Source organism: Canis aureus, chromosome 35 (assembly GCF_053574225.1).
Source record: "Canis aureus isolate CA01 chromosome 35, VMU_Caureus_v.1.0, whole genome shotgun sequence".
NCBI lineage: Eukaryota > Metazoa > Chordata > Mammalia > Carnivora > Canidae > Canis > Canis aureus.
The window spans coordinates 11291533-11319122 of NC_135645.1; the positions used below are offsets into that span (position 1 = coordinate 11291533).

The 27590-nt window shown below is 37.5% G+C and overlaps 1 protein-coding gene across 5 annotated transcripts in view; it reads left to right on the forward strand.

Moving 5' to 3' along the window:
- LSAMP (limbic system associated membrane protein) overlaps nt 1-27590 on the forward strand; it is a 638551-nt gene that overhangs the window by 399821 nt on the left and 211140 nt on the right. For all 5 annotated transcript variants that reach the window (XM_077884209.1, XM_077884207.1, XM_077884208.1 and 2 more), the window contains exon 3: nt 9044-9169. In XM_077884209.1, coding sequence (XP_077740335.1) covers nt 9044-9169 — 126 coding nt within the window. The remainder of the gene's footprint in view (nt 1-9043; nt 9170-27590) is intronic.

Sequence of the window (27590 nt, forward strand, 5' to 3'; positions counted from 1 at the left end):
TATCGCCCATCCCATAAACTACCACACCATGTAGCAAAATATGCTTTATTAGCATTTTGAAGCAAAATGCCAGATTAGATGGGTGTTTGATGTTTCATAAGATGGCAGTAATATGTCATATTGTATGTTTTTATTGTTAAATTCTTTGATCATGCTTATTAAAGCCAGGTGTTGCCCAAAAAACATCCTGTAGATTTCTGAACCCAACTCTTACATAGACATGCCAGACTTTTTCCAGTATGTTACATATGCAAAAATAAGAGTTTAAACTTCTCTAGCCACACCAAGGAACAGTTAGAAATCAGCAAGTGATAGTGTTGTGGTTTTAACACCCCCTCACCACCACGCACACAGTAATACCTGCACCTTACCCAAACTTCAAATAAACAATAACTGATGAGACCAATTTGTTAATGATTTGCACAATTAGGAATACCATTTTGAACTGAATACCAGTTATAACTGCTAAGTATTTGAAGTTACAGAAATGAACCACCTGACTACTTTTCTGCCTTGCTCTGGAACTGATTTATTGTCCTTCTGATGGCTGGTCAGTTCAGGACTATGAATAAAGGTATTTAAACATTCACAGCTAGAATTAGATGGTCCTGCAGATGTAGAATTATTTTTTTTTAGATTTTTTTTTTTAATTTATTCAGGATAGACAGAGAGACAGAGAGGCAGAGACACAGGAGGAGGGAGAAGCAGGCTCCATGCCGGGAGCCCGACGCAGGACTTGATCCCGGGACTCCAGGATCACGCCCTGGGCCAAAGGCAGGCACTAAACCGCTGAGCCATCCAGGGATCCCTGATGTAGAATTATTTTTAAAGCAATGTGTACTGACAAATAAGAACCAATGCTAGACCTGAAACTAAGTTGGTTTTGTGGAAACCCAAAGAGTAAGTACCTAAGCATAGGTAACAATTTACCTGTGTGAAAAAGTTCCTCTTCAGATTTTTCCCTTATGATGACTACTTCCCAGTTTGTAACCATTAGGATTCTTTGGTAATTTAAGCAACAGAAATCGACTGGCTAATTTGATTAAAAAAAAAAAAAAAAAAGAGGGCAATTCTTTGGAAGAATATGGAATAGCTCACAGAACCAAAGGAAAAACAGAAAATATTGCCTTGGAAAGCACAGAAGCCATGCATCCCTAGGCATCCAAGTTGCAGACAGTCCTTTCAGGTGGCTGCCCACTCACGATATGTATTAGCTAACTATTGCTGCTGAACAAACCACTCCAAAATTCAGGGTCATGAAATAATGGTTATTTTTAATTTCTCACAAGTGTGCAAGTCAGCAGATCCAGGCTGGGCTTCACTACAGGTGACTCTCTGTTCTTTAGATTGTCAGATTTACCAAATAAAAATATGGGATGCCCAGTTAAATTTGTAGTTTACATAACAAATAATTTTTAATATACATATGTCTCCTGGAGTATTTGGAACATGCTATACTAAAAAAATATTTGTTGTTTATCTGAAATTCATATTTGACGGGATGCCTTTTTGTTTGGCAATCCTATTTGCCATCTCTCATCCTCCTCCTGGGACCAGCAGGCTCAGCTGGGCTTATTCTTCTCATGCAAATGGCAGAGGCACAAGACCAAGTGAGTCCAACTGTGCCAACACTATCAAGACTCTGCTTGTATTCCTTATGCTTATATTCTTGGCCAAAATAAGTAACATGGTCCATGGATGGAAAAGTGCACACCACCCACTGAAGGAGGGAATAGGCATGGCAAATGTGTCGATCAGGAGAGAGTGGAGAATTGAAGCCATTAACACAGTCTACTGCTGGCTGAATCAATTGCAACCTCTCTTGAGTCATTCCTCTTAAAAACCAGGTTCCTGGGAGGGGAAGTCCAAGTAGCCCCAGCTTAGGTCACATACCCACTCCTTGGCCAAGGAAGAATAGGTCACTTGACTGTTGGTCCCAAAAACCAGTGGCAGTTGGTGAGAGGTGTTTTCTCCAAAGGAAAACCAAGGTTGTCTTTCCAGATAGAAGATGGCATGGATTTGGACAGGGAAAATAATATATGTCCACTCCATTTATGTTCCTGACTTTGGCTGCATTTCCACTTTTCGTCAAACATAAGAGATGTTACCCTTATACAAAAGAGAAGGAAGGCGTAGTAACCTAGAGAACTGCACAAACGTGTGCAGTCAGGTCTAGGTTCCCATAAGCCAGGGCAGCTTCTGCAGATCTGATGGAGAGAGTAGGTAAAGGAATTACAAGAATGGTGAGGAGGAGCAATAAAAGCATGAGTGGCAGAGGTAGACTGACTGTGTCATAATCCTACTTTTTCATTGCACAGCTGAAGAAATCCGTGATTACAAGTGTACCTAGATGTTAGCATTATTTTAGAAACTGTCATTGAATGTGCACTGCATGGACAAAATGTACATTCTTTAACACAGAATTTGTGTAGATTTCAGTGAAAGAATAGCACCTACTTAGTAATTCAGATTTAAAGATTACGACTGTTAGGTGTGGCTTATTAATTTTGTAATGTATTTTTGCAGTGGAAACCTTGAGAATTCTGTGGCATAGTGAATTTCACTAGTATCCTGAAAGAGGGATGTACATTATATTTTCACTCAACATTTTAGGAAGTGTTCATCTAATAATTGATTTTGGGACTAGCAACACATAATAATAGTATGGTGTCCAAAAGATTAATGACATATTTTAAAGTATTTTGATACAATTACTTGGCATAGTAAGTATGGTTTATTTTTATGTATTTCCCAGAAATATTGCTCTGACCAGATTGGTACCACGATAGGGTAATTCTAAAAACCAAAACAGTGTATACATTTTATATAATTTAACCAGTCATACTGGGGAAATTGACTAAAACATCATGAAGGGAAAAAAATCTGACTTATAGATGACACCATAAATAAATTCTAGATGATTTGAAGAGTGCAATAAAAAAAAAAAACATTGAAAGAAAAAGAAGAAATAGACATAAGTATTTAACTGATTTTATGTTAAGAAAGTAACATCTATCCACAAATCATTAAAAAGTTCAACAAATAAATTTAAAACTTCTACAAAACAAATGTCACACAATTAAGAAGCTAAGATTGAATTGGGGATATTGCAAATAATATGACAACAAAAGGCCAATTCCCTAAGGTATAAGAAACTCTCATTAATCAGAAAGAACATCAAAATAATCCAGACAACTTGGAGAGATCGCTGAAACTGAGTATGTTGAAAACATGAAATAAATGGTTCATGGCATTACATTTAGGAAAATATAATAACGCACACTAATCTGTGAATAAAAATTGTTAGGCAATATTTCAGAAGAAAACAAAATATGCAGAATATGTGATGACCAATGAGCACGAATCAGTATTACAGTGGTTTTGATAAATAAACAACTTATGTTTACTGATGCAAATAAGATTATCTTGTTGAAAGTATTTCCTATAGTCATCTTTACTGAGAATTAAAATAGAGCAAGAAATCCTATTTGGAACCATTATTGCAAAAGTGAGTATGTTCTAGAAGAAGAGTTAATTCTGGAAAATCTATAAATCTTAGGTTTTATTTATTTGTTTATTTATTTTTAAATTTTAGGTTTTAATACTGGCTTCATAATTACTTAAGTGTGTGATTTTATCCATTTTGTCCCTATGCCCACATTGAAAATGGCGATAATGAGAATACTTTTTAGTTTCCAGAATATTTATAAAGATTTTATGAGGTTATAAAATAAAAACCTCACATTGCCACTTTCATGTTATATTATCTGTGATGGTGTAAATGTAGACTGCATGAATTGCTGTGGGAAGCTAGGAAAGAAATATTAAGTTATATATATTTATATAAGTTATTTATATTTATATACATACATACAAACATGTATGAATGACTGTAGAAAAGAAAAAAACAAAGTTAAACTCTGAAAGTGTCTATAATTTAGGAATTTGGACATCAAGTTTATCTTGCTTCCTATTTTCCTAACCTACTCAAACATTTCTCAGCCCCATGGCTAATTTAGTAGTAGTAGTAATACTAGTAGTAGTAGTAATAGCAGTTGAAAAAGTCAGTCATGAACAAGATGGCTAAAGGGATAGCTAAAGAAATATTGATAAAAGCTGTATTTTATAGGTTCGAAATAAAAGGTTGTTCCTTTCTGACAAAAAATTATGGGATGACTTCGTTAAGCTATGAAAAGAGTTGGCGCAGGGCGGGGATTTTCATGAACTTCTTTTTTTTATAACATTCTGTGAATACCTGCCATGTTTCAAGAACTATGGTTTGTAAGATTCATTAGTCAAGGGACACCTGGGTGACTCAGTGGCTGAGCATCTGCCTTCAGTTTAGGTCGTGATCCCGGCATCCAGGGATTGAGTCCTGCACCAGGCTCTCTCCACAGGGAGCCTGCTTCTCCCTCTGCCTGTGTCTCTGCCTCTCTCTCTCTCTCTCTCTCTCATGAATAAGAAAAAAATCTTAAAAGAAAGAAAAAGAAAAAGATTCATTGGTCAAGAAAACAAAGGCTTTCTCCTCTACCTTTTTCCATTTAAGGATAGGCACAGCTAAGTAATCGAGCAATGATGATTCAGGGCAGTGGTGGAGAAATAAGAGGGCTCAGTTAAGAACATAGGAGGGATGCTTCACCCAATATGAAATCTGGAGTAGGGTGGGGTTAGGGATGAGGGTGGTAAAAAGTGGGTGACAGGATAGTCTTCCTAGAAAAAGTGAGAAAACAGGCTGACAAGTTGAAACCTAAAGGGAGAAAGGGGCTGCTGACCACATGAAGGGTTGGAAGAAGAATATTCCATGTAGAAAAAATTGAATGTTAAATGCCTGGGAGTAAACAAGCACAGTATCTTCCAGGAACCAAAACTTATTTGATCTGACTAGATGATACAATGAAAAAGGAGTAGGACATATGGCTAGAGAGATATAACCAGGGGCCATGAAAGGCATATTAGTTCATATTAGGAAGTGTGAATTTTATCTTGAGGGCAGTGAGATTAATCAGGGGATATTATACTCACGTTTGCAATTTAGGGAAAAAAGGAAACTTCTTATTGCAGTGTGATGAATGAATGACGGTGAGCCTGAGGAAAAGGCTAGAGGCAAAGAAATTCATTATAATGCTCTTGCAGAATTCAGGCAAAAAAAGAAATGCTTCTGGCTGGTGGGAGTGAGGCTTGGGAATAATGAATGAATCTGAGAGAGATTTAAAAGGCATAAGTCACAGAATTGGGGATCCTTTTTACATGGGGGGCAGTAAAGGAGAGGGAGCAGTCAAGAGAGATAACTTTCTTTTTTTGCTTGGGCAACTGTTTGCATGATGACACCATTCCCTGAGATGGTGAGTAAGACCACAAGTGTTCTGTAGGAAGGAAGATGATGAATCAGTTCTGAGTATGTTGAATCTTGAGTATCTGTGAAGTATCTGATGAAAATGTAGAATAGTCAATTGGAAAGTAGGTGTAAAAGCCATGAGAAAAATCTGGGCTGCAGATACTGGATTTAGGAGTTATCATTAATATGGCCTTAGCTTCTGAAGCTAGAAAGTAAATGAGATCATTCACAGTGGATGATATGAAAGAAGAGGACAGTGATCAACCTTTCAGAAATATAGATATTTAAGGAATAGGTCAAAGTAAGTCCAAAAGTTAAACTGGAAAGGCTAGCCGGAGGGGTAAGACAAGAAACAGTTGAGTTTGGCATCTTAGAAACCAAGAAAAAAAAGGACTGGAAGAAGGAAGGTACAGTCAACAAAGTCAAATACTTCAGAGAAAAATGGGATAATAACAAAACTGTTCATAGGACCTATAAATAATATGGTTCAAATTGGTGATTTTCCTGAGAGCAGTTTCTTTGGAGGTTGAGGGGAGAATCCAAATTGCATCAAAGGTTAAAGTGTGAATGGGAGAAGAAGATGTGACATGGAACAATTCCTTCAGGAAAGTTGGAGACAGAGAGTTTGGAAGTAAGAGGGTAACCTGGAATTTTATTTCTGGAGGGATTTATTTCTAGAGCAAATGACTGCATCAGATATAAATGCTATGGGAAGAAACTGGTACAAAGTACAAAGATGTAGAAGATAGGCAGTGGAATGGAACCCAATGGTATTGACCCAAAGGAGGGTGAGATACAATGACTACATGAGTACATTTCTGACTATTGAACACAAACAACTTCTGAATCTCCAGTATCTGAGACCCAAGGACTTGAGTATATTGTCCTTAATTAAAAGAAATGATATGGTTTAGTGGCCAAAACATAGCTCTGCAGTTAGTTATTCTAGGTTTTATTCTTAACTTTACCATCCCCTGTCTATGTAACAAGGAACAAGTAGTTCAACTTGCATGCCATATAAAAGCAAAGTCCTTAGATATTTATTTCTCTGATAAAGAGAGGTAATTATGAGTAAATTTTACTATAAGTAATAATTCTCTGGGAGCTTGACCACTGGAGATCATTTCTGTTTTGTAAATTTGCATATTTTTATATTAGGGATATGAAGTCTCCCGTCCTACACTTTTAAAAAAAAAATCCAAAACACATCTATATTTCTTCTTTCTATTCTGTGGCCTGTCTTGCAATTCAGAATTAACTACGAATGGAATAATATAAGCTCTTATAATTATTATAGCTTCCTGTTGCAGATTTTAGATTGTTGAGGAAGATGCCTAGGATATCTAAATCTTATTCTTGGACGCCGTCATTGATTTATAGTTTATTGTAGTTTTTTTGGAGATTTTCAGAACACTGGCTTGTTTAGCTAGGAATTAAAAATGGCGAATGTTAGACAACAGAACAACTGGTCATTCAAGAGCCCTGAATTCTAAGCTCAGCCATATTTCTTGATGGGATTGCCTTTGACAAGCCATTATTTATTTCTGTGCCTCATCTTCTTCCTTAAAATATGGGTATAACCTTTTAGGTCCTCAAGAAGCATAAGAGGGTATATTGCAAGTCAATGTGTGAATATGAGAAAAAGACCCATTACCCCAGTAGACAAAAGGGAAATAAAAACCCTATAGATAGATACTGCTAAATAATGGGAATCGACTCTATTCCATTTCTGCCATTAGCTTTGATGTAGTTACTGGTTTCTACCCACATCCCCTGTAAGATGTCATTGTAGGAGAAATGCTAAGGTCAGGAGTCCTCCTCCTACCTCTTCCTTGCAGCACTCTGACCTGGTCAGTTGCCCAACTACCATCAGTGTCTCCTAACAGATCTGCAGAGATCATGGGGTTGGCAGACAGCTGTCTCTACAAGCAGAAAATGTTCCTGTTTTATTCGTCACTAAAGGGCAGAAAGAGTGAGAAAAAATAAGAGTCTTTTATTATTGAATTCGTTTATGCTGGCTTGTTCTCCTCCCTGCCTCTGACACATACTTTCTCAGGAACAGCATAAGCAACTAAGATTTAAAAAAAAAAAAAAAAAAAATGGAAAATCACAGTCAAACCATAAACTCTGCTATTTGTAATCAGTGCATAACCTCTGTGATGAAATTTGTGAGTAATTCACTTTCCACTTAAGCCTACCAATATGAGATCTAATGTTGCCGCCCTGAACACTAATGAAGGAAGTCAGACAGCAGTACAGCTAGCCCTCGGGGACTCATTTCTCACACCACCAAAAAGTAATTTCCGTCATTTTCAGCCATCTGGTAGCCTGGATTGTGAAGATGAAGTTTCATTCAAGTATCGCTGAGAGTGTGGGCCCTGGGGTCTTCTTGGATTCAAATCTGTTTTCTGCTTCTCACCTAGCTCCATCTATACCTCAGTTTCCCACCTGTAAATACAATTCTCATTGGACATTTCTTTATTTTTTTAAGATTTATTTATTTATTTATGATAGAGAGAGAGAGAGAGAGAGGCAGAGACACAGGCAGAGGGAGAAGCTCCATGCAGGGAGCCCGACGTGGGACTCGATCCCAGGATGCCAGGATCACACCCTAGGCCAAAGGCAGGCACTAAACCGCTGAGCCACCCAGGGATCCCCTGGACATTTCTTTATTATAAGGAGTTACTGATATAAGCTTATAAAGTAGTCTATCTAGGATCTTACTTATAGTAGGTACCTACAGTTAACCATTATTAAATTGTTAATAATAATGGTGGTGAGGGGCACCTGGGTGGCTCTGTAGGCTAAGCGACCAATTCTTGGTTTCAGCTTCAGGTCATGATCTCAGGGTCATGATACTGAGCCTCACATGGGACTTCCTACTCAATAGAAAGTCTACTTGAGATTCTTTTTCCCCCTTCTTCCTCACCCCTCCCCCTGCTTGCCCATTCACACTGTCTCTCTCATAAATAAATAAATAAATAAATAAATAAATAAATAAATAAATAAACAAACAAACAAACAAACAAACACACACAAACTTAAAAAATAATAGTGGTGGCTAATGTATTAGGAGTAATAGTATTATGCTTGTGATGTCTGTGACATAGGCCTTAGCAATTCAGTTTTTAATCTTTAAGGAGCACCGTCCAGTCTGTCACATAGCAAGGTGATATTTAGAGGCTTTCTATTATGAATAACTGATGTTTGCCTTATGTGGCCAGACTTAAGTAAACAGGTATTACCACACCTTAAGCACAAAACTGTAAAATTCATACAAACTAACACTGGCTTTTCCTAACATTTGGAGGAAAGATTGAACTATATTCATTTTATATACTTAAGAAAATAAATGTAGGAACTATGTAGTGATAAGAAAAATTTGTTAATATATATAAATGTGTGTGTTCTCAAATATCTAGATAAGGTCTACTCTAATGAGGAAAGAGCTGAGACATTTTTTATCATACTCCTCCGTGAACTTCCTGTACTCTTTGGTCATAATGGAGAGATTCTCCTTATAGTAAGACCCATGCTTTTCATCTGCTAAGTCTATAGGGGCATCCTAAAGCACCCTGGATTCTTAACACAAAAAATCAAACGATTTAAGTCATAAAAGCATTTAGTTCAAATTTGTCATTTCCAGTGGCACGGACCCAAACCGCAAAGCTGGGCATGGTGACATATTCCATTTGCTTTTCTTTACAGTTCCACCAAAGATCTCCAACATCTCTTCAGATGTCACTGTGAATGAGGGCAGCAATGTAACCCTGGTCTGCATGGCCAATGGCCGTCCTGAACCCGTGATCACCTGGAGACACCTTACACCAACTGGTAAGCAACAATCTAGCCTACAAGATAGCACACATCATTTAAGGTATCCTTATGCTTCTGAGATTCCATCGGATCAGAAATGCAAGCGGGTATCTGGTTATTAAAAATTAATACAGTTGCAACATAGGACTTACTTAGGGTCCTCCCCGGTCTTTGTTAATGTGTTCATCTCTATAAAGTCTACAACTATTTCTTATTTCATTTTCAATAGAACATCACCTCAAGGCACATATACAGAAGAATTAACTGCATTAAATGACCTAGAAATATGTCTAAAATGTATGACAGTTTTGCACTTGAGTGTCTTGGGGCAATGTTTTGTATGATTTAAATTTGCCTAGTTCTTTGTATTTTTTGTTGTTGTTTTGCTTCGCTTTTTAACTATAGTTTCCTAATATGTAGCATCTTGTGAAAAACTTTTCAGGAACAATACAAAATTGTTAGTGACTTTGATGTCTCGGGCTTGATATCTGGCTCTGTGGAGGGGTATCAGGCATGGACTAAGCTGCATGAGCTCATTATGGGTCCCTAGCTATTGATGCAAATTCAGTAAAAGTCAGAAAATCATTATCCAGGAATGCCTTCTGCATCCTCCCCTCCCCCTTCCCAGCACCATCACCATCACTAAATTCTCAGGCCCTGTTCCCTTTTGAACTTCACTTAAATATTATATCAAATTACTTGGATCAACTGCCTGCACTTTCTACTGCTTTACAGATTTTGTTTTCTTATGTGTAATGCCATGCATTTACAAATGACATAGTCTTTGTAGAATAGGGCTTGCTATTTAATTTCTCCAAAAGAGGGGCTATGGGTGAATTATTCTTATAAAATATAATTTATTTTGATAGGTATCCCTCAATTTTTAATAGACTTATTTCAGATATTATCTTAAAATTTCCTTATGTAAGTATTTAGAGATTTAATTGACAACATAGTTATTTTGGAACGAATGCCATAAAAAATTGTGCAAAGTGAAGCACACATGAAAACTATCCTGTATTTCTAAAAAGCCAGGGTAGTGTTTGCTTAAAGCATCTTTAAAATCTGTATTTTGTGGTTGAGAATATGGGCTTTCATATCGTGTTAGCTCTCAAAATAATTTTTCAGGTGAATCTGGACCAATCTATGGAACGGTCTCTTATTTTACCAGCTACTCTTATTAAAAGCTTCTATTTTCTTAAGACAATGTCGCTCAGAACCCCATCCTAATTGTTAATGCATGCAACTTGTCATTTATTGATAATATATAAGAGCAACAAATGAGGCACTTATTTGGAAGATCAATCTCAAACTCATTTTCTCTCAGACCCGTTTTATACTTCACATGGTAAAAAAAAAAAAAAAATGCATATGGAAGATTGTCTGAAGTGTGAACCTCTGGATATCACACAGCTTTCCCATGGGTTAAATTAAACATCCAGAGCACATTTTGCCTGGATGGAATTATATTATCCCTCAATCTCACACCACCTAGTCCTTTCCAACGTAGAATTGTTTTTACTGAATGACTCTTTGGTATGAAAGCTATTGGCCCATATTTAAAGATGTTATAAAAGATGTCCCTTAAAACCATTGCATTTACTATAATGTTGTTTTGAGACATTGTTAATTTTATTAGTTTCCTTTAGAAAATACCCTTCAAGGAAAGTCCTCTTTGTTTTCAGTATTTCTCTTGCCCTTTTTCTAAGCAATGGTTTGCTTTTTTTTATGAATGAACTCAGCGAAGTTCTATAAATGATTATGAGTCCATGGAATTGACTATTACTAACCTTAGAGCCAAATTTATTGCCCATTTGTAGAAGAATATAGGAAATCATATATAAAATACACATTAATAAAATGGATTTTAAACAAACTATGTGGGATTTTATGGCATCAAATTCATATACAAACTACGCTCTTGCTTTTCTCTTGTTTCTTACCATTATATTTTATATTGCCTCACCTTTTCTAATTAATTTAAATATCTATGTAAAAATATTATTTATAATCTCTTCTTTTGTGGAACAAGTGGTAGAGAAAAGAAGGGAAGAAGAAAGGAAGATTATATTTAATTTATAAACAAAGAATGAAATTAATAAAAAGACTTTCTTTTGGTGTACTACTATTAAGTAGTTGGGTTTTTTAAATTTTTATTATTATTTTTTTTTATTTTCAGGGAGAAATGCTATTTATGACCTGAACCCAAAGATATATTCTTTTTTTATCCTTTGAGTTCAGAAAAATAATGAGAGAGTATCAGAGTTTCAAGATTTTTTCAGGCTGGGCCTAGGAGTTTAGGTCTTCATAGCTAACTCTAGTAAACTTGTTTATGATACTGAATATCTGATTTGAATCCTGAATAACCTGGTATCCATGGTGTTTTAAAGTCAACAAAAGACCATATATTCCAGACCAAAGGTAGCATTTACAAACACTCAGAGAACCCTAGAGACTTCAAAATCAACTAGAAAAATCAGTATAATCACAGGGATTTCCACTAGTAAGGCCAGGAGGTCAGCAAACTACAGTCTGTGGGCCAAATCTAGCCTGCCCCGCTTTAGTACTGCCCATAAGCTCAAAGTAGTTTTTAGTGATTAAGTGGTTGGAAAATATCAAAAAGAATTTTATTTTTTGGCATGCAAAAAGTTTGACATTCATATTTGAGTATCCACAAATAAAGTTTTACTGAAACACACTCAATCATTTTCATGTTATCTATGGCTGCTTTAGTTCTAAAACAGGAGAGTTTAGTAGTTGCAACAAAGATAGCTTGGCTCACAGGGCCTAAAATATTTCCTATCCGGCCCCTTAGAAAAGTTTGCAGACTTGTTCAAGACTATGACTTGGGGCACAGGACGAGGATTTTCCACACCCGTCTATGACCCCATGAAGCTCTGGGGATCCTCCATTAAGTTCCTAAATACATCTCAAGGGAAAGAACTTTATTCTTCTATAATCCTCTATCTAGGCCCTCTCGGTGGGTCAAATTTTATTGTGTCACATGCAAAACTGGCTCTATGCTGCATTTACAGACTCAAGGGCAAACTCCAATTTCCCTTCTAAAGGGTATTAATTCCCAGGCCCACTCTTTCATCTCTTCCGTGTCTGACCTAAATAACCACCTGATCATAATCATATTCTTGGTAACAGGAGAGAAAATTTGCCTTTACTGTTTTATAAGGGAAACTAGGTTTCTTGTGGGGGTTTGGGGTGGGTTTTTTTTGGTTTTATGTGGGGTTTTTTTCCTTCTTTTCCAAATTTGGAAACAGGCAGTGATCCTTTTCAGTCTATAACATGAAACCTTTCTTGGAGACACTCAAGGAAGAGGCTCTGCTCCCTGTGTGACAGCAAAACTGCCTGTAACCCGTGGCCGTGTGAGCAAAAAAATCCAGCTAGCTTTGTTCAATTATTAATTGTGCCTTCAACAGTATAGAGTGTGACTGCCTTGCAGAGGAAATGTACCTGTAATTAGCTCGACCCCACAGGGGCATCGAGCCATGAAAGGGGGAAGATTCTATGCAGGTTCACACATACCTGATTACCTGTCATTTGATGGCACGGTGGGGGGGGGGGGGGTAAGGAAAGAGGGTGCAAGGTGTATTTTTATGAGGAGAAGAATATTCTCTCTTAATTTAGAATTTTTTAAAAAATTGGATGTGCCATTTTGTTTCTCTTTATTTTGACATTTGAAATTTATTTTTCAAATATACTGCAAGAGTTTTTAAAGAGGGAAGTTTTAAGAATGGTAAGTCTTTTCATATATACATAATCAAAACATATACCTGACTTAGAAGGAGAAAAAGAGGTTGATGAATTCAATGGTTGCTTTTCTTATATTTCTGATTTCTTAACTTTTCTCTTCTCTCCAGTTATTCGGTATAGTCAAAATGATATGTCACGTATGTGGTTGTTAAATGTGACCTATTTTCTCCCTTAATTAAGTTAGACTTTCATAATCCTGTAACTCCCAGAGGGCAATTGCACCGTAACATGTATTTTCTATGGAGTGTTTGATCTCTCTTCTGTGAGCAATGCTGCTCCCATCTTCGTTTAACTTTGTTTCTCCATCTTCCTTTTCACATTCCAGAGGAAGTCCCTTTCTCAAGTGTGCCTCACATGGTATCAGGACTGCCCAGGGTTACAGGAGTTCCTATGCATTTCATTTCTACAAAGGTTTTCTGCATCCTCAGTAGCTTTCTATACCTGAAAAACTCAGGCATACTAAGGAATTAGCCCTTTGGGCTGAGAAAAACTTAGCAGGTGCTGTAAAATTCTTTTGTCCAAGGAAAAAGCTAGATTTGATATCAATATAGATTTTTAAAATATCTCTTGAGAGATAGAGATGTTTTGATAGGGTAGGTGGGAGAACATTATGCTGGAAGGAGCTAAGAGGACTGCAAGGAGTCTGGAATCCCATTTTTCATTGGGTGTTGGGTTTTAATCATTTGGTCAGAGATTACCTTTCAATTATTTTCCAGATTTGTATTCTTGCCTAATGATTCTCTTAAGTTTCATTAATGCTGTAGCCCTATCTGTCTTCTAATATTATAGGTCAACAAATTTTTAATATATGTAGCCTACATCCTGCCCTCGTGGGTTTGGGAAAAATATGTAATGTTAAACTAAACTCATTTCCTCAAGTTGATTTCCAGAGGTTACGTGTTGCAAGTAACTAACATCAGCTTTTTTTAGTTAGCACGTAAAAATTAGTATGACTTCATATTTCACACAGAGAACATATGATCTACAGTTCAAGTTTGAGGAAATTCTTTCTCTAGGATTTTCTTGTATGGACCTTCCAGAAGGTTCTTTGAGTTTAATCTTAGATGTATATGGGTTTGGAAGAATCAAACCAGTAACTTTACAGGTGAAGGCTTTTGACGACATAGTAATAATTTCAAGGAGAATAATGAATCAAACTGTTATGTTGATTGTTTCTATTTGTTTCTTCCATTTAAAAAAAAATCCTTTTTCCCTTTATAAAGAGCAGAAAAGTAAATAAAAAAATCTTGCTCTGTTTTCTTTTCAGTAACTTACTATTGATTTTAAAATATGTCATCCATGAATACAGAATAATATTCAGATTAATCTTGATCTCCATCTCACAATTTGTTCTTTTGGCAAAAAAAAGAAATATTCATAAATACTCACTTTGTAAAAGGACAAAATGAAAAGAACGATAGACGTAGTCCCTGCACAAATGGAGTTTATAGTTCAACAAGAAAGCAGAGCATTGAACTAATAATCACATGAATAACCACTTGATTAGATTTATGCAGCGTAAAGAAAAATTACAGCATTCAATAAGATCATAAAACAGGGCCATATAGCAAACTCTGCAAGGCCAGCAAAGCTCCCCTGAGAGGAGCTTATGTTGAAACCTTAAGGATGAATACAACCTGGCCAAGAAAAGAGGAGAGTGAAAAGTATCCTAGGCAGAGAAGAGAGCATATGTAATAACGCATTTAGGAATACAAGCATGTATCTTTTTTGTGAAACCGTGATGTTAGTGTTTTTTTATACTAACCTTTTATTCTTTAAGCACATATTTTTTTTACTGTTTAAAATATTCCTATCTTTCCTTTCAAAGAGTGGAAAAAATAAAGAGAAATCTTGCTATATTTTCTTCTCAGTACTTTACATGTGCATTGGTTTTAAATATACTTAGTATATATACTGGTGTATACACCACAATACATACTGGGGTATGTGCATGCTCACAGTGTAGCAGGCATATAGGCAGCTATTTATGTGTGTGAATATCTTAAATTTAGGTCAGAAACATATTCTTTTCCCACACAGGTGATTCCATAATAGCCTAATCAAGTAAATACAAATTCTTTTTCAGTAGCCTTATTATTAAAACAATTGAGAAAATTAGAAAATGAACACTATAAAGTTTAACCACAGGACCACTGGCCTCCAAACCTTAAAATCCTGGAGAGACTCACAGTAACTGACATAGGCAACCTTTAAGCCATGGGAAGAGCTCCACATCCAGATGTGCTAGCCATTGTGATAGTGTTGAACAAATGCTCTCCTGCACCTGAGCACCCCACTCTTAACCTACCCAGATTTGTCATCAGATGCCCAGAATACTCTTCCTGAAGAGAAATGGACCATCCTGGATAGTCCTTGGGGGACTAGCTTGGACTTGAGTGCTCCAGGACATTTTAGAAGCTTGGGTCAAAAAGGGACAATATAGCTTAATTACAAACTTTGCACATGAGCTAGGAGAACAGAAATACAGAGTCCACATCTCTTGGAATCTTACCGTTTCAAATATTTGTTGCCATTATTCCAAATAGTCTGCGTTTTACAATTTAACAGATAAAAAATACATAATTTGTTAAAAGTTATCATGAGAATCAAGAGAATATGTAGGTAAAGTTCTTAATATAGTATTAGTATTAATACTATTTTTTATTTATTTTATTTATTTTTTTTTTATTTTTTATTTTTTATTGGTGTTCAATTTACTAACATACAGAATAACCCCCAGTGCCCGTCACCCATTCACTTCCACCCCCCGCCCTCCTCCCCTTCCAACACCCCTAGTTCGTTTCCCAGAGTTAGCAGTCTTTACGTTCTGTCTCCCTTTCTGATATTTCCCACACATTTCTTCCCCCTTCCCTTATATTCCCTTTCACTATTATTTATATTTCACTATTATTTTTATTTATTTTAAATATTAGTTATCCATATATCAGCTTTATATAGTGATAATTTTGGGGGAGACTGATAAGTTGATTGAAAACAACCCAATGTCGTCTTTATCCATTCCAACATAACAACCAGGGAGATTTTTTAAATGCTCTCTCTCATCAAACTAGCCTTAGTATTTTATGTCTCATATTGTGTTACATTATATTGCATCAACATACCCACTTAAGGTGTTCCTTTTTTCAAAAGGGCATGACAACAACATCTTATTAGGGAAAGATTTTCTAGCATGGCTTATCAATGTGTTCATTCTCCTAGAGGACAGTTTCCCAGAGTCTGGCTGTATAATAGCAAATACCTTATTTACTGTAGCTATATAGAACCTATAGGCTGTAAATTACCATGCTTATTATTTTTTAACAAAATTGGTGTTCTAGGTTACGATTATACTATAATATCAAAAAAATGATCTGCAGTGTTCAGGAGCAGGTCATTGGACAGTAACAGAGGGGCTGTACAATAAAAACAAAACAAAAAATGGTAAATTATAGAGCTTTTTTAGAGAAGCATATTAAAAAGACCAAAGTAATCATAGAATTGTTGAAATGGGCAGATATTAGCACAATGAAATTCATCAAGATAAGTACAGTTGATTTACCTGGGAGCCAAAGAAATCGCTCTAGAAAAGGAGACAGTAGGACTTGCATTGTATTTGATAAGGCTTCTTTATACAAGAAAAAGTCAGGGTAGGTGTATAACTCCGTGGACCACCCACAATTAACTTCAAAATCTTGACTGTGGATCTCAGCTATAGTCAATCCTAAGATCCCTCAGGAGACGTCAGAGTAGAACTGATTTAGGTCCTTGCCAAGAGGGGCAATCCTAGGTCCAGTGAATCAAGGCATTTACCCAAGGTGGTCAGAAGCAAAAGGGTTGGTCGAGGATATGTTCCAAGAGATTCTAAAAGTAGGAGATACAAATTGTATAAGCCAGAAACTTGAGAGGGACACTAGCTTTGTTCTCTTTCTCTTCCCCAGCAATATTCATTTGACGCATTGTCTAGATTCTACATCCTTACTGGTTTTCAATCTATTACTCTTTCCCCATTGTCATTGTCACAATGACAGCATTTTTCTCACCTATATTTCAATAGCTTTCCAGTTGGACCCCTTGCTGCTACATATTTCCTCCTCCTACAAAAACACTATTTCTTAATTTAAAATTGGTCAAGTGAATTTTCCTGACTAATTTCCCAATTTACCAGTGCTTTGGGGGTAAAGTTCAAACTACTTTGCATGGCCTTAAAGCCCTTTATTCAGCTTCTTCTATGTGGAAACCCCTAACCCCTGAGCTTCATGCATTAAGTAAAATATACTACTTATATTTCAAGAATATGCCATGTCCTCTTCCTTTTGAGACTTACCACATCTTGTTTTTTGTCTTTAAACATGATTTGCGTCTCACCTATGTCATTTTGCCAGCATAACTTCTTTCAAAATCTTCAAAATGATACTCCTCCAAGATGCTATAAAATAGAACAAAATTATATTTTAATTATGTGTAATCTCTAGATTGTGAGATCTGTAAAAATGCAGAAACTATGTCCTACTCATATGGATATTCTCAGCACACTGTACTCAACCAATCAGTCAATCAGTTAATTGAGTTATTTAGGTAAGGGCTTTTTAAAAATAGTATTATTGGGAAATAACTCACAGCATGAAGTGTAAACTGAACAGACATTAATAAGTGATTAAAGCATGAATGAATGGAAAGCAGCAAAGACTACAATAGAATTATAGAACTAGAGCTATCTAATAGTTTTATTAATTTCTTACTGAGAAGATTTGGGAAATTTCAGGTCCTATTCAGATCCTTTTCTCCTTGTGTTGCCTTGATGTTCTGCTCTGCTTCTGACTTTTGTTATTTACTAGGCTCCATAGAATGCTCTGAAATCTTCACATTTTGGTATCAGATCCTTGAATAGTCTCTATGACACCCAATTATCATCAGTGATTGTTCCCGTCCTTCTGAGCAGTTATCACACAGAGTAATTACCTTAAATATTTGTTTACTTTTTTACTATCTATTTTCCCCATGAAATCAGACACCTACCTATCCTTAGTTCTCATTATGATGCCTGGCACAATAAGTACTCAATAAATATTTATTGAATGAATTAATGAATTACTTATTTCAGGTATATTCAGGCTGTGTGTCAGAAACTGCTTACCGTTTAGACTTTGAGAACAGAATCTTCATAAACTAAAGTTTTGCTTTACTATATCATATGCATCTCATATACATGAGCAGTTTCTTTCCAGAGGATACTCTGTGAAATGTCTACTGAATATTTCTGTATCTGGAAATATATATAGTTATAGTCATAGTTATAGTTTTATAGTTATAGTTATATCTTTATATATCTTTATATATACATATATATAGTGTATATATATATATAGTATATTTATATATTTTATATATATAAAACTCGTGCTGTGGTGAGGGTTCGGAGTCTGGTGATAAGAGTTCAGGCCCATCCTGGTTTTTGATAGTAGAAAACAGTAGAGGACAGGTTGAGTCAACCTGAACACTTATCCTCCATCGCACAGCTGTAATTTTTATAATACCTTCTATAATTCACTATTATAAACTATCCCTTGCAGGTGTAGCAACCTGTGGCATAATTTTCATCTCCACTATTAGAAAGTCAACTGGATTTCCAAATCTGGTTGATAGTCAGAATTACCTAGAGGCAAAAGTTTTTTTTAAAATACAGATTGCCTGGCTCAACCCACACATGAAGCATCTCTTTTGGTGAAATTCTGGGATTCTGTGGGAGTAAAGCCGCCCAGTGATTCCGGTGACCAGCCAGGTGAACAGAATGATGACTGTGTAAGCACAGGAGGGCAAGATCTAAAGGAGTGATTCTCCAACTTTATTGTGCTGGAAAGTCATCTGGAGGATCTTGTTAAAATGTAAATTCTGATTCATCGGGCCTGGGATGGGGCCTGAAAATCTGCCTTTCTAACGAAACCCAGGTGTAATATAGGTGCTGCAAGTCCATGGACCACATTTTAAGCATCATCTTGAATCTTGAAATCAGAGTAGGTTGGAAGATAGCAGGTTGTATAAATAACCTAGTACAGAGACACACCTAGGTAAGTCCCACAATGTATATAGTAGTTTCTCTATAATAGTTTTGAGAAAAAATGATTAATCTTTGCCTGTCAAGGTTGGACCATGAACAACAGAATTGGCATCAGCTTGGAACTTTATAGAAATGCAGGATAATGGGTCCTATTTCAGATCCACTGAATCAGAATCTGCGTTTTATGAAGAACCTCTGGAGGTTTGTATGCATATTCAACTTTGAGAAGCCCTGGATTAGCGGTGAAGAGTCTCTTTGCATGCAGAGAAGACCACTTTCCTAAGAACTTAAAGTATAGAAATGAAAGAATTTTTTTTCACTTTCCTACTAACTAGTATTCCTAAGCTTCACCCCTTTTTCCCTTCCTCCCAAATGTTTTTCTTCCAAGAAACCAAGAAAAAAATGGCATGGGGGGAGGTCAGGGTTACAATACTGAACCATTGCATATTTATTACTTGGAAAGGAGAGCATCTGATGCTTTACCTACTCTATCAGATGCTGTAAATATTGCAGGAAAATTTAGCCTAGTATATGAAGAAATACTGCCTGAATGACAGGAACCACTTTTCTCATCATCTTTTATAATGGCTTTATCTGCAAAATGTAGACAATATTATGTGCCCTACCTGCATCATGCTGTTGCTCTGAGGGATCAAATGAGATAATGAACAGGCAAATAGTTTAAAAAGTGTAAGGCTCTCCACAAATGTAAGCAATTAAGAGAAAGAGTATGTTGGTAGAAAGAGTACAGAATTTAGAGGCAGAAAACCCAGGGGGTAAAGTCTCTTCTCTCTACCATTTGCCTTTTTGGGGGGTTTGGAGTAAGTCCTTTAAGCTCTCTGCTTTTCATCCATAAAATATGAATATAATGCCTTCTCACTTGCCAGGATTCCTGTGTTGTCTCCAGTGATAGAATGTATATGAGAATGATTTATTAATAATACAGCATTATTCAAGTGCTGTTATTACTATTATCTTAGATCCTGCAAGGCAAAAAGACTGACTTAAATTACAGTAGTCATTTTTGTTACTATTTGGATAGTAGAGAGGACTAACTGCAAAACTATAAAGCACTCCATTTGACCAAAATAAGTATAAAGCCAGAGTCTCTAGATTGTGTAAAGCAGTGGTTCTTGGAGTGTGGTCCCTAAACCAGCAGCATCAGCATCACCTAGGAACTTGTTAGAATTGCACATTATCAGACCCCAACACCAGACCTACATGAATCAGAAACTCTAGGCCCAGTGACTTTCAGTTTAACAAGCCCTCCAGGTGATTCTGCTGCACAATAAATTTAGAGAACCCCTACGCTAAAAATACATCTTCTTGAGATAGGATTGTGTGTTATTTTTACCAAGCATGAGTATAGGAACACCTGAGATTCTTTCTGTGTAATAATAAGTCAATAGGAAATGTTTTGATGACCTGGGGTGTGTGGGTGTGGTGTGTGTGGTGTGTATATTTAAAACTATTTGATATATAAATGCATTATCACATCTCTGTGGTTAGAATTTTTATCACTTTAGATGAAGAGGTTTAGAAGTAACAACTGCACAGAAATTCTCACTTTATCTTTTTCCGTCTACAGTCTAATGATGTTTGAGCCTAACATATCACTTAAAGTGTGCACACATTTCTGAAATCCTCATCCTTCTCTAGGAATATTCATTTTCAAGTCTCCCAGTACACTGAGGCTGCAGTTAATTCTAAAAAAAACCAGAGACCTCAATAGGTAACTGAAATAGGGTGGCACTGCCTACAGAAGACATACCAATAAAACTACCCCATGTCATATAAGAAACATTAATGAGAAGCAGACTCCTTTACATAAACTATGTGGCTATTTCCTTTATATGTCACCACCTACCTTCATTCTATGAATCAAATGAAATCTCAAGTTGGTCAACAATTCAAAAGCCCAGATCACTCTGTGAAATCACATGCGTGTTAAATTGTGACTTAGTCTGCAGTTGACTAAAGTGTTAAAATCTGATGAAGGGAAGAGAAAAGGAAAAAAAAAAACAACTTTAATAATTCAGTTGGCAAATATCAATGCAAATCAGGTCTAATTCTTCAAGGTATTCTAGTAATAAAAACGGAAATGTCAGTCTTTGAATGACATCAGTTCTTTTTTTAAAAAAAAATTTTTGGGCCTGGTCACTGAGGCTTTATGCTGTTTTGACTGTGGAAAGACAGATCCAGATCGGGGAATGAGGGATTTGAAAGGCAGACAGGAAAATAGTTACTGAAAGTTAGTCTTCATAAAACAATCCAGGAGATACTTTGCATTTTAAAAAATTCCTACCACTGGATAGATAGATAGGGGAGAAAGCGAGCGAGTGAGCAAGAGAGAGAGAGAGAGAGCACCTTGGAAAATTGCTTCAAATTGCAACAAATTATAAATTCAGAAATTTCCTCTTAGAGCAAAAGTCATTCCAAGTATAACATATGGTAGTGAGAACCTGGTTGCCCATAGCTTAGGGTCACTTGGTATGGATACAGAGATGGGCACTTCTTTGGGTAACTCTGGAATTTAGGCAGCATATTTTAGTAATTGTCCAGGAGAAGATAGGTGAATTCACCTTGTTTCCTGAAAAGAAAGGAGGTGGACATCTTTTATTTTCTAGCAAAATCATTAATTTTGTTGACTAACTGTGACTATAGTGTATTAGCTTAGGCTGCCATAACTAAATGCCATAGGCTAAGAATGCTTAAACATCAGAGATTTAGTTTCTCACAATGCTGGATGCTAGAAGTCCATGATTAGGGGACAGCATGGTCAGGTTGTGGTGAGAGCTCTCTTCCCAGCCAGTAGGTGGCCAGTGTCTCCCTGTGTGCTCACCAGATCTCTTCCCACAGAGAGAGAGTGCAAACAGACTCTGGTGTCTCTTATTATAAAGCCCCACCATGGGGGCCACACCCTCATGACCTCATCTAAACCTAATTACTTCCCAAAGGCCCCATTTCCAAATATCATCACTTTGGGCATTAGGGCTTCAAATAAGAATTTGGGGGGAACACTAGTCAGTTCATAGCATGTAGTATCTGATCTCACGAGGCTGACCACCTGGACTCCTGGCTTATCTGTCTTATTTTGAGCTCTTGAGCACCTGAGACTTGCAATGGTTCTGTTCTCACATTTCTTTAAGACTTGGTAGACCCAAAGTTAAATAGTCTCTTAAACTCAGGATATGCAGCCATAATCCAGAGACCAAATGGGAATGGCATTACCACTCTATTGCTTGCTCACCTCCCTGAATCCAAATGTCCTGTCAATAGAGGAAACCCCAGGTGTCTTCTCCGTAATGCCAAAGAACCAGTAGAAGACCCCAAGCATGCTCCATTCGGTTATTCGTATAACACCCCCAGGCCAGGCTGAAAGGAACATTTGTTTTAATAGTGTGAGTAGCTGTAACTGTTTCAGGGTGTCTCAGCTCTCCCCTTCCATTCTCTTGTAAGGGTATCAGTCACTGGATTTAAGTGTCCTCCTAAATGCATGATGATCTCATTTCAAGATCCTTAAATACCTCTGCAAAGATTTCTTTTTCCAAATGAGTTCACGCTCACTAGTCCTGGGGGTTAGGATTTGGACAAATTTTGTTTGGGGCCACCATTCAACCTACTACAATCTGCTCTGCAAAGATTAAAAAAAAAAAAAAAAACCTAGAGAATAATGAGATTCTAGTGGAACAAACCCAAATGATTTTTGAAAGGCAAAGTGTGGGAAGTTCCAGGTATTGCAATATTCAAATCAAATGTAATTAGATCTTGCCTTATTATCAAGTGAGCTGAGAAGAGATTTTATATACTGCACAGTTCTCGGAGTTTGCCTATAAAACCAAGATCTTTATAGAAAAACATAAAGGAAGTACACGTTGTTGCTAAGAGGATAAAATTAGGAAGTAGGCCAACCTGGTTTGGAGTTTTAGATATGATTTGCTAGCTGTGTAACCACAGCAAAATGTCTTCCTTCAGCCACATGATGATCTACAAATGGGGTGGGGGGAGATAGAACTTTCTTATTATTATTGTGGGAATTAAAGAGACAGTGTTCATGAACCACTTCCAGAGTACCTGACCTGTTAAGCTCTTAATAAAAATAGTTTCAGTTATTGTTGCTCCATTAAAATTTCTGATGGGAAAAGGTGTGGTCTATGTGCAAAGGCACCCATCTGCAAGTCACCCTGCTGTACAAAGGACCAAACCAAACCAAACCAAACAAAGAGCACAAAACAGCCAACTAACAATGGCACATTTTCATCTTTCCCTCACCTTAGTGCTTTAGCTGTAGAGGAATTTTTTCCATGTCTTAACTGGGCTTGAACACAGTGAAATGATGGATCTTGTTCCTTCAAACATTGCTTATAATAGATCTGTCAGGTGTCCTATTTAAACCCTAATGGTTTTGCAAATAGCAAGGCTTATGAAACACCCAAATTTGAGGTAAAAATGAAATATCCAACATAATTCCGAGGCAAGCAGTCAATGTAGGTTTAGGGTAAGAGGTTAGCAGAGAAGACATCTGTCTACAGCTGAGAAACAGAAGCCCCATCTGGCTCAACCTGTGTGAACTTTCTTCCTGGCTGAACATCTTGTCCACACAGGGGGAACCTCCAGGAGCTCTTAGCTAGTGTCTCTTTCCTAACCTTTGTCATACTTTCCCTTATTCTCTAGGTGCACAGGGATGCTTTTTCCAAGGGATGCTTTCCTGTTTCTGTAGCAAAGCACAGAGGGTTGTAGGGTGCATGGTGTAGCTGGGCAGGCAGCCAAACTTGCACGTTCAAAAGGCCTGTCAGATGGCATCCAGAGTTTCTTTTGGCCTGGCTTTCTGCCTCCTTGTTTCTCCTTCCTAATCTCCTTTTGTGTTCTCCACTGTCTGGCACCAGGAAAATATTCTCCATCATTTTCTTTCTTCCTTTTATGTTCTAACTTCAAGTTCTAATATTTTAAGTCAAGGTTTTAAGAAACAGAAGTTTACGTAACTCCCATCACATGGTATAAGTACACATGGTATGGTGGGCAATTGCCAGCTTAGCCCTTTTCTTGCTGGCTTGGACTCCTTGGTTCAATAGAGAGGCTCTGCATGAGATTACTTCCTGCAAGCTCATGAACTTCAGTAGTTTTCATTTCAGGATCACCCTACACATTATATATGAACAGAGACTATTGCTTCCAAAAATTGTAAGGGAACAAGAAGAGTCGGAGAAGGAGAACATTATGATGAATGAGTTATTGTTAAGGGAGTGTGGTAGACAGAGTAATGTTCCCATGAGATGTTTACATTCTGATCTCCAGAATGTGTGAATATGTTCCCTTATATGGCAAAAGGGACTTTGCAGTTGTGATTAAATTAAGATTTTGAAGATGGGGAGAATCTTCTGGATTGCTTGGGTGAGCCCAATATAATCACAAGGGTCCTTATCAGTGAAAGGTGAGAGGATCAGAGTGAGGAAAAGAGATATGATCACAAAAGCAGGGGTTACAATCCAAAAGAGACTTGGAAATGCCACACTGCCAGCATGAAGATAGAGGAGGGGCCCCAAGCCAGTGACTGCAGGCAGCTTCTAGAAGCTGGAAAAAGGCAAGGAAACAGATTCTCACCTAACGCCTCCAGAAGGAATGCAGCTCTGCTGCCAGTTCAATTTTAAGCCCCCTGAGACCCATTTTGGTTTTTCTACCTTCTGAACTGTACATGGATTATAGTTTTAAGCCACTAAATTTGTAGCAGTTAGTTATAGTAGTAATAGCAAATTGTATACTGAGTGACTCCTAGCCAGACACACAGTTATGTAAAATGTTTGAGCTGTCTTGAGGGGAAAAAAAGATACTGAACACATCTGTATAGAATTACTTGTTTTGGCATAATAGTTAATCGAAATGCTCTGATCAATGGTATCATCACATAGTTTATTCCTGGTGGCTTATATTTAAAGAATTGTATTTTGATAAGATATAATACAAAAATATACTAAAGGAAACTTCTTTTTCCTTTTTTTTTTTTTTAATGAGCACTGCCTCAAGATAATCTTTGTGATCATCAATTATCTTTGTACCATTGAAGCACAGAACCACCTGCTAGTGGTAACATTTCCAGGTGATGAACACTAGATAAACTACCGTTTATTATGATCCAGTGCCTTGACTATTTCTGTTAAACTACAACTTGGGGGATATTGCCTGTGTCAGAATTAAAATTTACTCATTTCCAGTATATCCCTTGAAATTTCCTAGAGAGTGATAGGATGAGAGATAAAAGGAGGTCCTGTGGTTACGATTAAGTGCAAGTTTTAAAATACTGATACTAGAAATTACCGTCTGCTAGAACAGGGGTTAGGTGAGCAGTTGTTTTGTGTTAGTCTTGGTTACTGACCATGTGAGATGCCCTCAATTCCTGGTGTTATGAACCTGCTGTATAAATACAATATTTTTTTTTCCCTAACACTTGATAAAATGTGAGTTACTTGAGGGAAGAGTCAATATCTTCTTTTTTCCCCTCCCATTTCTCCATATGTTTACCTAATGACATTTTATACAATAAAACCAAGTTCTCAAGAAGTACGCAATGAATAAATAAGTTAATGCCAAATTCCTTAAATAACAGAAGCTACCATTGGAGCAGCACTCAGTACAATGTGCTTTCCCATCCTTACTCTAATTGGCTATCCAGACACAGCATTTGAGGAGGCACAGCGCTACTGAATGAGCTCCCCCCGCCCTTGCGGAGTTAGACACCCTGGGTGGAATCTGAACTCCATCACCCCTCATTTGGGGGTCTGTGGAGGAAATCTATGTCAGCTTGTCAAACCTCAGTTTCCTTGTTTGAAGAAAAAAAAAAAAAAGGTAAGGATAGTTCCTGTCTTACTGGGTTATTGGGTTATTGTGAAGATTAAGTTAGTAGTACAGCATGCTCTAGCCAGCATACACTAAGGATTCTAGAAATCATAGATTGTTGCTACTCTCAGTTGGTGGAGAAGGAAAATGAAGACCAAAGGCATAGAATGACTTACCCAAAGTTCCTAATAACAAAATGGAAGTTCTGACTCAAATCCTACTTTCTTCCATCTATAATGTATCAATATCTGAGAGTTCATATATTTAACTCTCTTATTTTTTCTTTGTTGTCTCTTCCCAGCACACACACATTCTCTTCTCCCCCCCACCTCCCCCCCCCACACACACACACCTGCATCACTGCCCAGCTTCGATTTCTGTGAAGAAGCACTGAGGAACTCCACATGTCCCTGTCAGGAACCTGCTAATGGCAGATGACAGGTGTGCAATGACAGAAGCTGTGTGCTTCAGGGGCCAGCCCCCTGCAGAGAGGAACGTTTTCACATCCAGCCCTAAAAAAGGCATTCGGCTTTGTCCTCCTTCCCGTGTGAGCCTCATGAGCCTCTGGCCATCTCCCTGCCCACCAACCACTGTGCTCATACAGTGGTTGGTTTACCTGCCCTTTATAAACCCTGCTAACTCCAGGAAATCAGAAAGCCCTCTTGGCCTGGCTCGCCAAATTACTCCTGGGAACGAAGGAGGTGAGGCTGCCCCACGCTTCCAAGCCTTAGAGACAGAGATCAGTATCTTGTCAAATGAAAGGCAGCCTTGAGGATTTGAATCACTTTTCTTATCCTTCTCTCCCCTCAAGCTCATCCTCCAAAGCAGGCTCTCTAATTTATGATATGATGGGGACCACATATTGGGATAAGCACAGCATATTAGCTCTGCAGGAGCTGCCAAATAGGACAGTAGCTATTTCGCGACTTAGGTTTTGAGGAGAAGAGAATTTGACAAATGGTCCATCTCCCTGGAGGATGAGAAAGCGGCAAGTCAGCTAGCCAGAGAAGAGGATGATAAAGACAAGGGGAGCACAGACTGATGCTCGGTTTTCCAAAATCTCCCTTTACATGGTGGGAAAAGAAACATGGTTCAAGTTGCAAATCCTGCTGCCTGTGACCTGGAAGATTCCTGTCACTGAATGTGCAGCCAAATAGCTCTCTACGCAGGGGCTGATCTCAAAGCCTCCTCATCATTGCCCACACCCCAATCCTGGCATCACTTTGCAAGGGATTTGTTTTGTATTTGCAGTGTTAACACTCTGAGCAGGGGAAAGATGCCAGCCCTGTGAGCAACAACAACACAGCTTGGTAATTGGTTTTTAAACGCTTTTTTGCTTTAAATTGATACCATGGATCGTTCATTCTTCCTCCCTGGAGAAATTTCAATCTTTTATTTTTTGAAGGGTGACTTTTCCTTGTCCTGTGAGAATTAAGGGACAAACTTGCCATTTCTGTTTCAGAAAGGACTCTAACAGGAGATACACATTATCCTACCAAGCCTGCTGCTGGGAAGGATCTGGAACCAGGGCACAGAATACTGAGTTCCAACTCTGATTGCCCCTGACTCTCTGTGACCTCAAATGACCAGTCTTCCTCTCAGAGCCTCTCAGACTTTTACATACATAGCAATCACCTGGGGAATTTTATTAAAATGCAGATTCTGATTCAACATGTCTGGGGTGGAGCCTGGGGTGTTGCATCTATGCTGCTCTCTGGTGATAACCATGCTGCTGGTCCATGGATCCCATTTTGAGTAGCAATGGTGGAGAATGTTGTTCCTCCAACT